The sequence below is a fragment of the Camelus dromedarius genome, chromosome 17, assembly GCF_036321535.1.
Source record: "Camelus dromedarius isolate mCamDro1 chromosome 17, mCamDro1.pat, whole genome shotgun sequence".
In the NCBI taxonomy this organism is placed as follows: domain Eukaryota; kingdom Metazoa; phylum Chordata; class Mammalia; order Artiodactyla; family Camelidae; genus Camelus; species Camelus dromedarius.
In genome coordinates, this window is record NC_087452.1 from 23,640,795 (window position 1) to 23,658,052 (window position 17,258).

At 44.7% G+C, this 17,258-nt stretch overlaps 1 protein-coding gene across 8 annotated transcripts in view; it reads left to right on the forward strand.

Annotated features, from left to right (window-relative positions):
* Positions 1 to 17,258, forward strand: part of CADPS (calcium dependent secretion activator) — a 418,935-nt gene that overhangs the window by 242,849 nt on the left and 158,828 nt on the right. For all 8 annotated transcript variants that reach the window (XM_064496352.1, XM_064496353.1, XM_064496354.1 and 5 more), the window contains exons 9-10: positions 2,366 to 2,505; positions 9,293 to 9,359. In XM_064496352.1, the coding sequence (XP_064352422.1) occupies positions 2,366 to 2,505; positions 9,293 to 9,359 (207 nt within the window). The remainder of the gene's footprint in view (positions 1 to 2,365; positions 2,506 to 9,292; positions 9,360 to 17,258) is intronic.

Consider the following 17,258-nt stretch of genomic DNA (forward strand, 5'->3'; position numbering starts at 1 on the left):
CTTTGATTTTGCCAAACGAGCGGGAGCAGAAGGCGGCCCTGGGCCTTACCCGCTGCCGTTTTGGCCCTGGTGGGGTTTCTCTTACCAGCTCCTTGCTTCCCAGGACATCACTCCCCTGCCCACTTCACCTCTCAGGCCAAACTGGCTCAGGAGAGACAGCCCGCTTCACTGAGCTTGGCAGACCCCTCCTCTACGTAGATCCCCCAAAGGCCGAGGTCTCAGGACGTGGAACATGATATGGGGTGACAGAGAGGGACAGGTGTTACCTTGAGGAATAACACCAGCGGTCTCCATGGCCCAGTGGTACCCTGCCTTACTCACTGACCTCCAGCATCCTGCTTCACGTCACAGTTCCTTGGTGAGCATATCCATCTCATGGTAGAATCTTAACTAAATTAACCTTCACAAAATGAGCAATTGGCCCAAAAGATTAAGATAGAAGAGCTGTGATTGGAAGATAATGATGGTATTTGCAAGCCTGGCAAACAGCATGATCATGTTGGAGGTGACCCTGGACCTGCCAGCAGGAGTTCCGCCATCCATGTCACGAGATAAAAGCAGCACCCGTGAACCCAGCATGAGACATCAGTTGAGACATGACGAAATGATTTAGAAGACTGCTTGAACCACGGATTCACATCCGGTATCATTAACAGTGAGCCTTGCCCGCCATAGATCTGGTACCTTAAAATATAGCTAATAATAGTACAAAGCCACCTCAACTAGCAAGATATTTAAAAATAGAGGTTTTTTTCATCTTTAGCTCATCTTTTTAAAACTGTGTTTTATGAAATATGTAATAATATAGTATATTAATACAAAGTAAACATACATAATGTAAAAGATCTCTGGATGTGTATTTTACTGGTATTTATACATTTATATTGATATATTTTTAGGGTAATAGTGATATATTTACAGATATTCGGCTACTTGCTCAAAAATATTTTACTGAAGTAGGGCATGATCAAAACAAGTTTGAAAAACCAGGCCTTCCTGTATTTTAATCACATCATGAGACCTTGAGAAGTCGCAGATGTTGCATTGAGCAAGAACATACAAATTTTCTTTCATCGGAGAGAGGGAATTTCATGGGGGAAGAAAGAGGGTCAGGCCTGGAATCAGAAGAGGTGAAAAATCAGCTCAGGGAAGGCACAGCAAAGTGGGCTGATGGAGTTTTTCTGCCCTGGTCTCCTACTGGTCTCAAAGCTCTTTTTCCACAATCACACAGGAAGCCACGTGCTTCCACCCGCCGGGCCAGCCTTGCATGAAGGCAGTGAGGCCAATGCAGCATCTGGAAGGCGGCAGTGCCCACCCCTGGACTCTGAGCACCCTCCATCCCCCTGCAGAGGTGAAAGAAACCCAGGAAAGAGCCTGCCCTCCCTGCACCCAGAGAAAACGCAGGCTTTGAAAACAGACCCCAGGCAACACGCGACAAACCGGGACACGCCACCATCGCAGAAGCAGATCTTAGCAGGCCAAGCTTTCGTGGTGCCCCTGTTTAGTTCGTGCTCCCTTCGTCTGGGGGATTTTCCCGGTATTTCATTCCTCAGATCCACGTGGCTCCTGAGGGAGAACTCTTTTGATCGCAAAATGAAAAAGTGAATATTACTGGAGGAGTGGGTCCCCTTCTTGCTTCACCTACAGCATCTGGGACCGTGACAAGGGACGCAGAAGACCCAAGTCACGGCGCCGTCTCTGAAGCACCCGGCCAAAGGCACTTTCTACAAGCTGATCCTTCTTGAAGCTGCGGTGCTGCGTGAGAAGGTGTCGAGTCCAGGTGAAGTCAGGTTGGAATGTGGGACTCAGCGCATATCCCTTCCCGTCGCGAAATCTCACATTTCTCATCAAGTAAGACCCCTCCATTTTCCCCTGCAGCCTCAAGAGGAGAAATCCTAAAGGATGGAAAAATAAAAAATAAAAAAGGCTGGAAGTTCTCTCTCATACAGAAGGCTGTTTGTTTCTTTCATGTATCTGCCTTCTAATGTCAGGAGCATAATGTGGGGAGTATATTTTCTGTTCTGGGTCGCTTTAGTACTTCTGGACTTTAGGAAAGTCCAAGAGCAGGAGCACAGAAATGGTAATCCAGACTCTTAACAGAATAAGCCAGGGGGAGAGAGAGGGGAGAAGCGGAGAATGACCGTTCTGTCCTGAGGCTGCTTGGCTGGGGTCCGTAGGTGGAGCCTTGGATCTGAGTCCGATGGCCAGACTTCCGCTTCACGGGCAGTGAAACCTCCTCACTGGCTGAGAGACCCGGATGAGACACTCAAGTTCTCAGCAGCGAAGTTTCTCATCTCTGAAAACATACTCGTTCACAGTGTTCATACTTTCTGGCTAAGATGATCGTCCTTTCTTCCCCCCGCAGGTTATTCTCCACCCCACCCCAAACAGCCCCAAGCAGTCAGAGTGGCACAAAATGACCGTCTCGAAAAACTGCCCTGATCAAGACCTCAAAATCAAACTTGCCGTCCGAATGGATAAGCCTCAAAATATGAAGCATTCTGGGTGAGTGTTCCTCCTCCGAGTGGTAATTTGGGGCACACCTCCATTCCTTTCTTTAAAAAAAAAAATTTTTTTTAATGATCTTCAGAAATCTACATGGAAGAAAATAGAAAGAAATATATGAGAGATCATTGAAATACATGGCTTTGATATTTACTATAAGCTTCCTCAGTTCTTAGGATTACTGCGTTTGCATTGTTGCTAAATTGTCAAGAGAGAGTCATCGCCTTCTCCTTTTCTAATAGAATTTTCAGTACAATTCAGAACTTTCCTAGAAGCGTGCTGGGTGACTCTGGTTTAGGGGGGTGTTATTGGCTTCACATACCTTCTTAAAGGCATCCAGATCTTTCAGGCTCTCCGCATCACGCACTCACACCTTCATTAACAACCACATCCAGAAGGTGTGAGCGGTTGCCCTAGGCGACCGTCAAACAATCAGATCACATTGAATTAGTTTTCGTGTTCAGCATAGCGTTCAGTGACCCCAAAATAGAACATTTATCATTGTCTTCCGTTTCTTAAGGTTTGAGAGGAATGACCAATTGAGTAATTTAAAGTAGGATAAAAAAAAAAAAAAGGTAAAATATAGTTTTATTTTGCAGCTCAAACAATGGTTTGTACAGGAAATGTGTATTGACAGCTGGGCATATGCTAAAGCCCCATCACCTATTAAACTCAATTGCTTGGGCCTATCTCAGAAAATGCAATCACTTAACTCTGAGTAGGGGAATGTTTAACCAATAGAAGGGAATGGATTGCTTCCCAAGGGTCCTGCAGGTACCATTTGCCAACAAGCTATCATTCTGCTTGACCCCTCAGGTTAGGAGAAATGTGTCCTTAATCTCTTTGGGAGTGTGTGTGTTTTTGAGAGGGTTTAAAGTGATAAAGCTGACGTGAACCCTGAGGATTGATTATGTGCCCGAGGTGTGGGGAATTCAGAAACGCAATACCAGGGACTAGCCACTGATTCAGACAGATTTGAACAGAAGCCCAGGAGAGGTCCGGGAGGGTGTGATCAGGATGGGAAGTACACGTGCCATCAGATGAGCAGACCACGGCAGCGTGCGGTCCGAGAGTAAAGAATGGCACCCTGGACTCGGTGCCTCAGAGTTCTAGCGAACAGAGAAAGCTCAAGGGTCACGTGAAAGACTGATTCTTACCAGTCATGTCACTGGAAGGGGTCAGGCATGGGGAACTCCAGAGGCAGCAAAGGTTTCCCATAAACTAGAGACCTGGTCCTGGACCTGAGCTCTGGCTTGGATTGGGAGGATTTCCATCGCATTGTCTTGAGGGCAAACTATTCCCAGAGTTTGAGATGGGATTATGGCAAAGCTCTTTGACCGGTGGCCATGTGAGGGCTGTGCGGGAGTGAGCCAAGCCCCGGCTACACACTCTGTCCTTTACCACCCGTCTGTGACGCCAGGCAGACATCTTTGCCTCAGTTACATTAGCATCTCAAGAAAACGTTCAAGCAGTGTTTCTAAGGTCAGCTTTCCTTCCTTCTTATCATATTCCTGATGTATATTCCAAAAATGTTAAATGGGACAGATTACGTGTCTTAAGCAAAACACTGGCTCACAAAATACCCAGTAAATATTTGCTAAAGGATCCAGAGCCTGAGTGAGCCGGACAGAGGGAAAGAGGGGAAAATGAGGAGGGTAGAGCAGACAAGAAAAGAGAAACAAAAATATGAATGAATATCTCTGTCTTTAAATTTGCTTTAAAAAAAAAAAAAAAAACTCCCTTAAAAGCATCAGTAGCTCAACCCACTTTCCAGCCCCTTTGAAGCACCATTTTACAAATACTCCATCAGTTAATCCCCTCAGAAAACACTTGACTCGGGTATTATTTTTCTCACTGGACAAATTCCCATTTCCCACCTCCTCTTCATTTCTCTGTTGGCAACTGAACTAACTGATCTGGAGTAAATAATTTTTCTTTTGATGCTTTTATAAAACTATAAACATCTTTCCCACCACCTTGACCCTCCAGATGACAGAAGAAGTCTGTAACTCACTTCTGACAGCCTCCCCCGACCCCAGCTATTTCATTTTAGCGGGCTGCCATTTAAAAGTTACTCCTGCCAGGAGATACACCAGGGGGGCGTAGAGTGTTCTAAAGAGTGGACAGTGGATGTCTTAACAACGTTGTCAGACCCACTATGGCCCACATCAGGGGTAGACAACCTTAGCTGCCCGAGGGAGGATTCAAGGAAAACAAAAATGTTTGTGGACTACGTTCTTTTTTCATGTAAGCTTAAAATAGCTTTCTGAAGCCCTAGTGTGTGGGGAAGGAGGCTAGACCGATCAGAACTGTGTCACGGCTTAGAGAATGAGAGGGAGAAAGGAATTTTTAAGAAACTTGGCTGAACTTACAAATTGTAACCACTTTTACTGTTTATTAAGACCCAAAGGAAACATCGGAGTTACTGTGAATTACTCATTGTTGGCAGACTGTGGTTCCTAGAATGAGCCACTGGGCCAATCAGAGTAACTTTCTTTATTGAATAGAAGAATGTCGGTGAGCAAATCAACACTGCTTTTTGGCCTTAAGACATGAGTACTGGGGATATTTGAGAATGAGCAACTCCTCAGTGGCTTTCTAATTTTTCATCTTTTCTGTCTATACAGTGTTTTCAAGTTCAAGAACTGCATTCACATACATTGTCTCACTGTATCCCTGAAACAGCCTCCCAAGGGTTCGGTATTATTATCCTTCCATCTTAATCGGTGGCCTCGCCCTTCACCCAGTTACTAAGACCATCTTTGGCATCATCTCTGCCATTTCTCTCTCTCTCACACCCCTCATCTCATCCACTGTCAAATTCTCTTCACTCCACCTTCAAGGTGAATCTGGAGTTCAACCTCTCATCACTACGTCCGCATCACCATTTGAGTCCAGGCCTCCCTCACTTCCCCTCCTCACTTGTGGCACTTGCCTGGCAAGCAGTTCCCCGAATGCTGTGCTTGCCCCTCTGTGGTCTATTTCCCATCCTGAAGCCAGAGTAATTCTTTCTTTTTAAGCGCAAGTCAGATCCTGCCACTCGAATGCCGGAAGACCTGCACCGATTCCCCTTCTCATTCAAAATAAAAGTCAGTGTTGTTTCCTTGGCTACAAGGCCCTGACTGATGAGGACTCTTCTACCGATCTGACCTTGATCACTGCTCCAGCCTCATGGGCCTCCTTGTTCTTCACCAAAGACTTCAAGTGGATCCCCACTTCTGGGCCCTTGTCCCCACTGTTTCCTGCCTTGAGTGTCCCTTCTGCCTCACCCAGATGTCCATACAACTCAGCTTAATTTCTGCATGTCTCTGCATCTTATCAGAATGCCTTTCCTGGCCCACCTCTGTCCTGTCTCTCTGTTACTGTGTTTTATTTTCACCAGAGCACCCATAGTCATCTCACATACCATATATTTCTTTATTTTTTTGTTACCTATTTCCCCACTGGACTTTGAGTTCCTTGTCAGCAGGGGCATTTGTCTCCCTTCTTCAAAGTAGTTCATACAGGACCTGCCATGTAGTAGAAGTCCAATAAATTAATTGTTGCTAAATGAATGTGAATGAATGAATCTTCACTTTACAAATAGGCAAACTAAGGCTTAGCCTGGTGAACACACTTGTCCCAAGTCAGAGTCAGCATCGGAGCCAGGTCGAGAATTATGTTATTTCCTGCAGTTTGAAATGAAAGAAATTAACTTGACTGAGGACCTGAAACTTGAATAAAATACGGAGCTTCCCGTGGCTCCACTTTGGATTCGTCCAATGAACCACAGTCCACCAAGCAGGAGCAATTTAGAACAATTCTGATTTTTCATTTATGTTTTAAAAACCTTAAAGGGAATATAGCTTCTAAAACTTAGCCATGCTTCTTAAAATCCCCTTTCCTCTTCTATCTCCTTAACTGCACCTCTGCTGCAGACTTCTTGTTCTTCAAAACCATCACACTCTCCTCTCCTCCCCCTAAGTCTCTAAGACGCCACTCATACTGGCACAGACTCAAACAGAACTACCTAGAGCATTTTGGAGATTCCGTTTTATTTCCCCTGGCGACTTATTTTTCATAACTGTCAATTAGATCAAGTTAGTTGATACTGTTGTTTAAATCTTCTAAATTTTTACTGGCTTTCTATAAATTATTGAGAAGTATTGAAATCTCTGACAATAATTGTGGATTTGTGTGTTTCTTCTTAAAGTTCTGTCTATCTTTGCATCATCTATTTTGAAGCTCTGTTGTTAGATGCATAAACATTTAAGGTTACCTTGTCTTCTTGATGAATTGATCCCTTTATCATTATAAAATGATCTTCTCTATCCCTGGTAATAGCCTTGGCCCTTAAATTTATTTTGCATGACAGTAATAAATATAGCCACTCCAGATTTTTAAAAAACTTAATTTTAGCATCATAAATCCTTTTCCATCCTTTTTTTTTTTTTTAACCTATTTGTGTCTTTAGATTTAAAGTGCATTTCTTGCAGGGAGCATACAGTTGAATCTAGCTTTTTAAATACAACTTGAAGATCTGTGCCTTTTAATTGGGGTGTTTAGCCTATTTCTATTTAATGTGATTGTTGATAGAGCTAAGTTTACATTAAATTGCTTTTTGTGATCTTGTTTGTTCTCTGTTGATCCCGTTTGATCTTTATTCCCTTTTTCCTCTTTTTCTGCCTTCTTTTGAAATAACTGAATATTTTTATGATTCCATTTTATCTTCTTCATTGTATTGTTATATATACATGCCAGTCAGGTCAATTGCCTAGAACGTAATCCTCTCTGGACATCATTTTGTTCAGTAGAAAATTGGAGGTAATGATAGCGTTTGCCTCGAGGATTGCTGTGGGGGTTCAATAAGTTGATAAATGTAAAGCATTTAGAATCAGATCTGATACATGATAGGCGCCGCAGCCACGGAAGAGCTGACGATGGTGTGGTTTCCCTCATGGATGTCATTTGCTTTCATCCATACTTCACACCTTTCCTCAGTCCACCCTACTTCCTGCTGAGCTGATGCAAGAAGGAAGCCTGGGGCGTCTGGAATATTAGCACTCTCCTTAATCTCTTTCATTTCCCAAGGAAGGGAGGAAAGCATCCTAGTAGGAATAACGATTTTGGTCTTATTGTGGCTGCTTTTTTTTGGAAAAAAATCTCATGAAAAATTTCTGGCAAAAAAGAACAGAAAAAAGAATTCTGCCTCATTACCAACTGTGATGGTCCAGGGTTTACACTTAAGGAAGAATGTGAATTCTCACATAAGGAGTAGGGAGAAGGCATTCTAGACAGCATAACATGTATAAAGCTATGGGAATATGAACCTTCATGGTGTGGTCAGGAATTAAGATGCTATCAGGTGCAGAAACTGAATTACTATAAAGTTTCCTTTCAAAATACATTTATCTGTGTTACATTAATTCAAAGAAAAATGTCCAGTAAATCATAGGATAGGTGGACAGATTTGGGTTAAGTAATGAAAGTGCAGGGTAAATGGCCAACCTTGGGGGCTCCCTTCATGTCGACAGGGGGACCCACTGAAGGGGTTTCATCAGGGGAAAGCATGCTAGAATTTGCAGATGGTAGGGTCCATCTCACAGCCAGGAGGAGGATGAAAATCATTCTGCTGTCCCTGAGACCCATTTAGAAGTCCGTCTATAGTTGTCCCTGGCGGTAAAATGTGGGCTGGGACTGAAGAAGTGGAGATGTGAGGTAGAAAGATGGAGCAGAGTGAGAAACTCTGCAGGAGGTAAAAAAAAAAAAAAATCACCTGCACTTGGCGGCTGAGGAATAAGCACGAGGAAGCAGAAGGACCCAGGTGACTTGGGTTTCTGGTTCCAAGGTCTGAGCACTCTGACCACCGGCCACTCCTACAAGCCTCTGCAATTTGTGAAACAGTTGACATTTAACTAGGTGCATACTTCATTATGTTCCAAAGTGGAAATTCTGTCTGACTCCAGGTGAAGTAGGGATTTGGAAGTTGTCCAGTTGGTATTTGATAGCAGGTAAAGCCAGTTTGAGAACTCGAGGATTTGAATGGATTTGAGTTTGACCAGATCTCTCCTCACTTGGTCCAGTGGAGCCTGAGAACCACCCGCCTCACTTCCTCAATCACTGCCGGTTCAACACGTAACAGTCTGTAAGGCCAGTGGGATAATTCACAAATGAATTAGTAACACTGATCATAAAGTCTCCAGCCAGCTTTGAGGTGTGCCTCTGTAGTTCTTAACCCTTCCTTTTTAAAAAAAAAAAAAAATTCTCTATAAAGATTCCTTCCCATCCACAGAAGAGCATTTGGGGACGGGGAAGGGTGTAGGGAGGACTTCCTGTGTCTACTTGAAACCTCTTCTGTAATACACCTGCATTTGCCAGAATTACAGCAGAAGTAAACGAGGGAAGGTTTTCCCGAATGAGACTTGACGAGACGTGAAAGAGTTGGAGTTGTGAGATTTAGCACTCTTTTTTTTTTTTTCTCTCTCTCTCTTGTGCGACAGCTTTCAGGAGTTCCCCTACCTAAAACACTTTTAGCACATAGGCCAATTAAGGTGCAGTGTAACATTTTCCAAAGTGCTTTCCAGAATCAGTCAAGGACTCTGAGTCAAGTCTGATGATGGATCACAATTCCTCTAAGTGGAGGTACACCCTGCTGGCTGTCACTTATCCTCAGCCACACAGTCTTGCATCTGCTTTCTGTTCCTGAGCTGTGTGTATTTCCTTTATACAAGCACCCAGCTCCATGGTAAAGTGAATTACACCGTGCACGCGCTCCGGCATTAATGTACCTCTTTTTTCTTTTCTTTAGGTATTTATGGGCCATCGGTAAGAATGTCTGGAAGAGATGGAAGAAGAGATTTTTTGTACTGGTGCAGGTAACTTTTCAACTCTAATATCGTTCTTAAGAGCCACCATTTTTAAAGGTTCGATTGAATTAATTAATGTTTTTAATTGGTGTGACTTATATTATGTGCACAAAGCTCCAGCGTGTAACTCAGTGAATTTTTATATATTGGATACCCATGCAATCTCTAAATTTCTCTCTACCCAGAATGGAGAGGACTCTCTAGATTTCTCTCTATTTTCTCTCTGTGCATCTCTAGGGCCAGATCTGAGAGGGAATTAGATTGGTCCAGCTTGTGTCACACACCCAACTTTTCACAGGACGGGGCCAGGCACTTTGATTCACGGTGCCACTGAGCTGCGTCCAGTACAAAATCAGGATGCCATTACCAGGAAAAGAAATGGATGCTGGGCAGGCAGAAACAGCTGGTATCCCCTCTAGAGAGAGCATTTAGATGGAGAGATGGGATACATCCAAAGAGGCAGTGCTAGATTACGCGTGGTTCTCCCCTTTCCATGCTGCTCACCTGGCACTGCAGCCTGTCTCAAAATCCCCTGTGGGTCTGCCTGGCCTCCCTCGATAGACGATGTGCTGTTTCAGGGCCCGTTGCATCCCTCATTCCCCCACCACACGCGTGCGCATCCTCCAGCTGGGTGTCTGACATGGGCATTCGGGAAATGTTTGGTGGAAGAAAGAAGGAAAAGGAAGAGAGAGAGGAAGAGCTCAGGCATTGCTTCCAGTGGTTCTGAGAGAGGAAAAAAAATCTATGGCCCGGAGAGTGGCTGGTGGCACCTTCCCAGAGGAAGGGGGACAAGTGGCCTTGTCTTATGATATGGAACTTCTCCCCCGACTCAGGGAGCCAGGAGACCAAGACTTTTCTCTGAGTATGTTTGACATGACAAAGGACTCAGGGGGATGGAGCTGACCTCTTACTTTGGGGGAGATTCTAGGGGAGGAAAAAAACTCTTCAGGGGAAAAAAAAAAAAAGAGGAATTGTGCTGAAAATATTAGCGAAGCCAGGTCTATGTGATATGTACTGAACCAAAAAGAAGAGAGTGATTGTTTTAGGCAGTGTGCCTGGAACACAGACGTGTTAGGGCTTCCACCGTCTACCAGGAGAAGAACCACTCTGTTGCTACAAAGCACGCTTGTACTCACTTCTGAAAATCATAAAAGGGCGTACAAAGCCCGTCTGAAGCTCAGCACCTTCCATACAAGGGTTTCATGAGCTGTTTCATATACATGTGACTCTCATTAATTTTAATGTGCTGTTGAGATGCACTGGGTACATAGACCACCGCCTCCCCCCCACCAAATTAAACCTTCTGTTTCAACCCAAATCCATTTCCACCCTGAACAACTTCTGTGGCCTACAGAGGGAATAGGACAGTGCCACCATCACAAAGGTGACAGAGGAGCCAGAATGAGAACTCAGGTCTTCTGTTGCCTTTTGTCCTGTTCACCACAACAACGTCTAAAAGCAATTTTGGCGGCCTGCCTAGAAAATACCGCGTTATTTCTGGATTCTACACATTCTTTCATCTCCACTGTCCCCAGTGATCCCATTTCCAGGCGCTTTATCAGAATGATAAAGGAAAAAACTTACCCCCTCCGGAACAACCCCAAGGCCAACAGAGTTGCAGGAGAAAAGGTCACGGCCCCCGAGTCCCGGCCCAATTCAGAAGAAGCAAAAAACTGTCCCAAGTTGCCTGAAGAGAAAGGTGGCCGTCCAAGCAGGGACAGTTGGCGCCCAGCCCCTGCCTGCAGTGTTGAATGCAGTCGTCCATACAAAGGATTTTCAGTTTCTTTTTAGCCGCCACACCCTTCCACTGAAAATGAAAATGCAGAAGTAAAATCAGGAGGACCAGTCTGGTCAAATGTGGGGAAAAGGTGAGGATGCTGGGGAAGGAGGCACATTGCCCCCCAGCCTGCCCCCCCACCCCGTCTCCCTGCAGCCCCAGCGGGATCTGCGTGGAAGTCGGTGTGCAACCACCACCCAGAAAGCACGGCCACCCAAGTGACTTACTCATTGTTCCTTTCATTCAGACGTTAGGTCTCATGGAGAGTTTTTTTTTTTAGAGAGAGCTGGCAACACATAATTTCCAACACAATTATGAATTCCGTTAGATTTAATATAAGGAAAATTGTTTGGAAAGCCTAAAGATAGAACACATCCTACATTATTCTCCTCAAAAGTCATCTCTTTTTTGCCACCCCTATCTGCCTGCCTGCCTGTCTGTCTGTCTGTCTGTCTGTCTATCTCTCTCTCTCTCTCTCTCTCACACATACACACACACACACACACACATACACACACACACACACATACACACACACACACGGAATCTACATTTTTGTCTGTAACGCAGAACTGTTACATTCTCTCTTAGTGAGATTTCCTTTTAGAGCTACTCCCTTGGGGATCCACGGATAGATTGTAAATGGGCTTCCTACGAACCAGAGACAAAGGCCACCCTTAGGGGGCGTTAAGCCAAAGCAGCAATTCCCACATTGGAGGATGGAAGCTAAAATTCTAATGGACGTGGCTGGAGCCTGCCCCGCCGGCTCTGAAGGGAATAAAGCAGTTGCAGGTGTTTCTGTGTCAAAGACTGCAGTGTCCCTACCCGGTGCCCTCCAAGTATGGGTCTGGACCGCCTGCACTGAGGTGTTGTTTAAAATGCAGATCCCAAGGACCATTCCGAAGCTTCTGGTGCAGAGAAGATTCTGAGGTGGAGCTCAGGATTCAGGATGTTGAACAAGCAGCCCAGGAGATAGTGAAGCAGGTGGCCCAGAGACCACCTTTGGAGAAACACTGCCCCAGAGGTCATTGTCCCTTTTAAACAGAAGACTTCCATTCCCTCTAGACCACATGCTCTCAGAGTTTATGTTCTCCAAGGTACTGAGCATCAGAGGAGCTAAACAGATGGTTATGTGCAAATGACATGACAAAGCCTCTTAGCTGTGTTCCTTGAAATTCCAATATATGCCCTGTGAACATGGCTGCAGACACAGGGAGTAAGGGGGAATGGGTCCCCAGCACCCTGAGTCCAGACAGGGATGAGCAAACTCATTCCAAACCCCAGGGGCCACAGTAAGGACCAAGCTTGTTGATTACCATTGTTAGGAACTGCGACCAAGCAAGTGCTAATGATGAAGGTGACAGTTCCACGGAGCTCCACCACGAGCCCCCCACCTTGGATGTGTACGGGGTGGAGTGGAAATGGCCAACTCATCCAGACCAGGTTAGAAAGCCTCACCTCTATCATCTTTTTAATTTTAAAATGTTTTTCTTCTACACCCCAAAGACTTCTCATTAAAATCAGTTTTTAACTGGTCTTCAGCCAAAGTACCTTCTGAGATATTTTTCCCCCTCTTAGCATCATACAAATGAGCCACAGTGTTCTGTGGTTCCTCCAGTGATGCTCATAACTGCTTGTATTTATCTGGCCTCTCAGAGTTTGCAAACTGGTCCTCACAGCCTTTCTGTACTGTCACGAGGGCAAGTCTTATCCCCATTCACACTGGAGGAAACTGTGAGGCTGAGGCTGGTTAAATGACTTGCCCAAGGTCGATGGCTCATAGGCAGCCAATGTGAAACCCAACCCAGGTCTTGTAATTCCAGATGTCTTCCATGAGTCCAAGCACTCCGTTGAGACTGTGCTTAAGGAGATGTATGCATTCACAATGTGCTTCTGCATCAGTCAGAACCAGCGTGGTCCCTAAATCCATATCCTCTTTCTGAATCCCTCCAGGTAATACAATGCGCCCAAGTTCTGACTGTTTCAGCTTTCAAAGAAATCTAAATCTGAATGAGATAAGATATTGTCTAATAATGTAAAATACTTCATAACACAGCCGTTGTCACCTAGACAACAATATTAAAATAAGCTAACTGTGAAAGTGAACTGTAAGACACTGAAGTCAGTGAATGATTCGTAACTCTGAAGGAATGTTCCTTCTCTCTGTCCAACTTCACAACTGCCCTAAAGGGCATTTATATTTATATTCTGTTTATAAATGACAACCATCAACCCAAAGTAGCTTAAGTTTTAGAAGAGGAAGCATTATATTGGTTAGTTAATTAAATTAGTAATCCACTGGAGAGTTTTCTAGCATGACCAGGTCCAGAGTTTAAACAAAGTCATTAAAACTTGGTTGTTCTATCTATATTATCTCTTGACTATGCTTTCCTCAAAGCTGGCTTCACCTTCAAGCAAGCGCTCTCCATGCAGTGGGCTCTGAAAGGTCAGGGCTGAAAACAGGTTAGCAGCTCCAGAGGAAAGGCAGCTTTTTATTCCCACCAGTTTTAGCAGAAGCCCCGATTGAGTTTTCATTGGCCTGATGTGGTCACGTGCCCGTCCCTGCACCAATCACTGCAGCTAAGGAGATACGATGCTGATTGGCCAGGCCTGGACCACACGTTCCACCCATCCTGCCTCCAGCTGGAGGCACGGTTAGCCTTATTGGCATACACCATACTGGCTGGCAGTGGGAAAATCAGACTTCAGTTATCATCAGAGGCAAATGAATGCTCTGCATACAAACATAAAATATGTCCTACAGATGTTACCATCATCTCCATTTTAAGATAATAAAACGGATTCCCAGCGCCGTTAACTGAACTGCCCCGGGTCACACAGCTAGAAAATCATCTGAGAATCAAAATCTCGGTCTTGATAGCTACAAAACCTGTTCTCTCTTTGCTCTGCCTTCATGTCCGTGTTAACCAGGAGTCTGGGATTTAGACTCGGCGATCCTTCCTTCACTACCACATCACATTAAAAATGGTCCTTAGTCCCCGGGAATTGTGTGCTTCACCTCATAAAATTTTTCTCTAACCTCAAGTCTTGGTTCAGTCAATGCTTCCTCAAAAAAACCTTCCCTGACCACCGAACTGGACCAAATCCCCAAGCTCTCACAGTACCATTTATCTCTCTTTGGCATACTTACCACCATTAAGGTTACACATTTCTGAGATAACGTGATTAATGTCTGCCTCCCACTAGACTCTAGTTGCTAAATATAATTGAGACACAGGGCAACCCTGAAGTTGCCAGACAGTTCCTATATGTTAAAATAGTGGTACTCAGACTTTAATATGCATTAGGAAATATCTGAGACAACTATGAACAGTATAGATTCCTGAAGCCCACCTTGACCTGAGATTGTGATTCAATTGGTTTGATTTAGTGGCATTTCTATAACCTACCCCCCTTACACATACACACACACACACACACACACACACACACACACACACTCACTCACTCTAATGAAGATGGCCTCAGCCCACACTTTATGAAACATTATTTCAAACCTTTTCTTCATTCAGAAAGTGGTTGGAAATGAGCTAAATGGTTCCCTGTGTATCTGAGGTCCAGCCACCCAGAAAATAAAAAGGTTTGTACCCTTAGAAGTCCCATCAGCCCTTCTCACATGAGAAAGTGCCTACCAGCTGAAAATTCCAAAGATGTAAAAAGTGTAGTTCTTTAAGCTCCGAAGTGCATTTTCAGGTGTCTCCTGGTCACTGAGATCACTTGATCTGTTTTCTGGTGTGTAATCCAGCCTCTCTGGCAAGGCTGGCTGACCCTCTTAACGTCTAACATGTATTCCAGGCTCTACCGTGCCATTATGACAACAGCTTTCACTATCTCAGTATTTAAACAGAATTCTCCTGTGGCAGGGAAGCATGCATTTCCTTGGGAATAGCTTTCACCGATTAATGTCTCGTGGAAGCTTTAAAAAAAAAGTCTCAGCAAGCTCCCAAGCCCTTTCTGTTCCCTCACCCTTCAAGCGCTCTGGAAGATCTGAGGCTCCTCCAAATTTGCAATCATTAGAAACATTCAAAACTAAATCGTTTCTTCTCTCCCCCTTTTATTTCCTAAAGTTGCCGAATTTCAAATTAAAATGATCCCAATAAACCAAATCACTATGCCGTGCACCAGAAAGTAACAGAGCATTGTAAACCGACTATACTTCAATTAAACGAAAAACAAACAAAAAACAGATGAGTCTAAAGATTTAATTAATTAATTAAGTTTGGTCCTAATAAACCAATTCAAGTTTCTTTGAGCCCAGAGTTTGTCCAAAACAACTTCAGCCAAATTACCAGAAGAGGGCAGCAGCGTACAGTGTTCTAAGAAACAAGGACCTAAAACAGAAAAGGAAAAATCAGATAAGCCCCAAGCATGTAGTAACAGTAAATGCCTGAATCTTGAGATAACACCCTTCTGTTGTGATATTTTCCTGATCTCAAGTGAGTGTCTGCAACTCTCCACTTGGCTAATCATCACATTAACGGACTGTATCCTCTCCATGTTGCCAGAGAGGTAAAAAAAAAAAAAAAAGTCACTGTAGAACTGTTCCAGCAATATCTGTGTTCCCTGTCATGCCGGGGGCAGGAGGGTTCCTTTGTCCCTGGGACCAGTAACAGGCTGAAGTAACGTGTAAATTTGGGAGGGAGAAAACCTCATGTTGGATTACACATACCCAACTTTCTAGAACCAGTCGGACTCCATCAGTGAATGCCCACCACAAGGCAGACTTTGCTCATGGCAAGGTGAATATAACCAAGATGGATATGATCCCCTAGGCGTGCCTTCCAAGGATTTATAATCTAATGGGCAAATAGCTACTTTATATTAGAATGTTAGTGCCAAATGCAAGGCGATTGCTTGCATAAAGGCATATACTGTTGTGAGTGTCACGCACAGTGTGCAAAGCCCTTCACTGCCCGATTAATCCTCCAGCCACAATAAGACGCAGGGAGAATATAGAAGAGGACTCTGAGTTATACCTGTGACCACTTATGAGAGCTGCGATGGGGCCCCAAGCCTATGTGATGACCCCCCACAAAGCTTGCACTCTTAATCCTCCTTTTAAAAGGAAGATGGTATTGGTTATTCTGCTTATTACAAAGAATAATAATAATACAAATAATAATTTTGTAGGAATAATACTTATAAAGATAATCTTAGTGATCTGGCTTTGTGTTTCCCGTGAACCCCATGAAGACCTTTCAGGATGAGGAACAGGTCCTGCAAACTACGGGCATGAGACACCCAAGTCGGGCAGAAAGTTTTCATCAGGAACCAACAGAGGGCAGCAATAGATAAACCAACCAGTAACACATTCTCCCCTGGACTCCCTTTATCTCCTGCTGGGACCTTCACGCGGAGGACTGTGCGGGAGATGTAGGCAGGGTTTGAGCGCACCAATTTCTTACCATTAAAAAAAAAAAAAACTCACCCATGGAGGAGATTAAAAAAAAATGTCCCCCGCAGGAATCAAAGTTCACTTCGTAAATGTCTCTTTGGATAAAGGGAACCCGAGAGATGAGGGATGTGGCACTCTTTCGCCAAGACATTTGACATCCGTGGATGGTAAATATGCCCGTGAGCTTTTAGCCGGAAGCCGGAAGGATGCTTGTTCTCCCACGGGCGCCTTGCAGACAGGCCACATGTTAGACATGCTGAGTAGCCGCGCTGGGTCTGGATGCACCGGGGCGACAGGGTCCTGAAGGCCGGCCTGCAGCTGCGGTGCCCGAGCCGGGCGCCGGCGTGGGCGGATGCCCGTGCGGGCCGTGAGGGCCGCGCCGTCGGGGGCTGAGGATGGTTCTACGATTCTGGCACCTAGAGATCAAGCGCTCATTGCTTGTGACAGCGTGTCACTCCGGCACTTGTCTGAGATGAAGGGAAGACTTTTCACAGCAACCGAAAGCATCCTTCCGGGGGGGGGGGGAACGGGGACGGAACGTGCGGCTCGGTGCTGAGAACCGGCCTGCAAAACGTAAAATAGTAAAAGAAAGGAGGGGGGCATAAAGAAAGAAAAGTCTTAACCTCTGACCAAAAGGCTTGTGTTGTATCTGAGAGCTCTCAGCCAGGGCCGTAGTCTGATATTAGGTACAACCTACAAAATTGCGGCTTTTGAA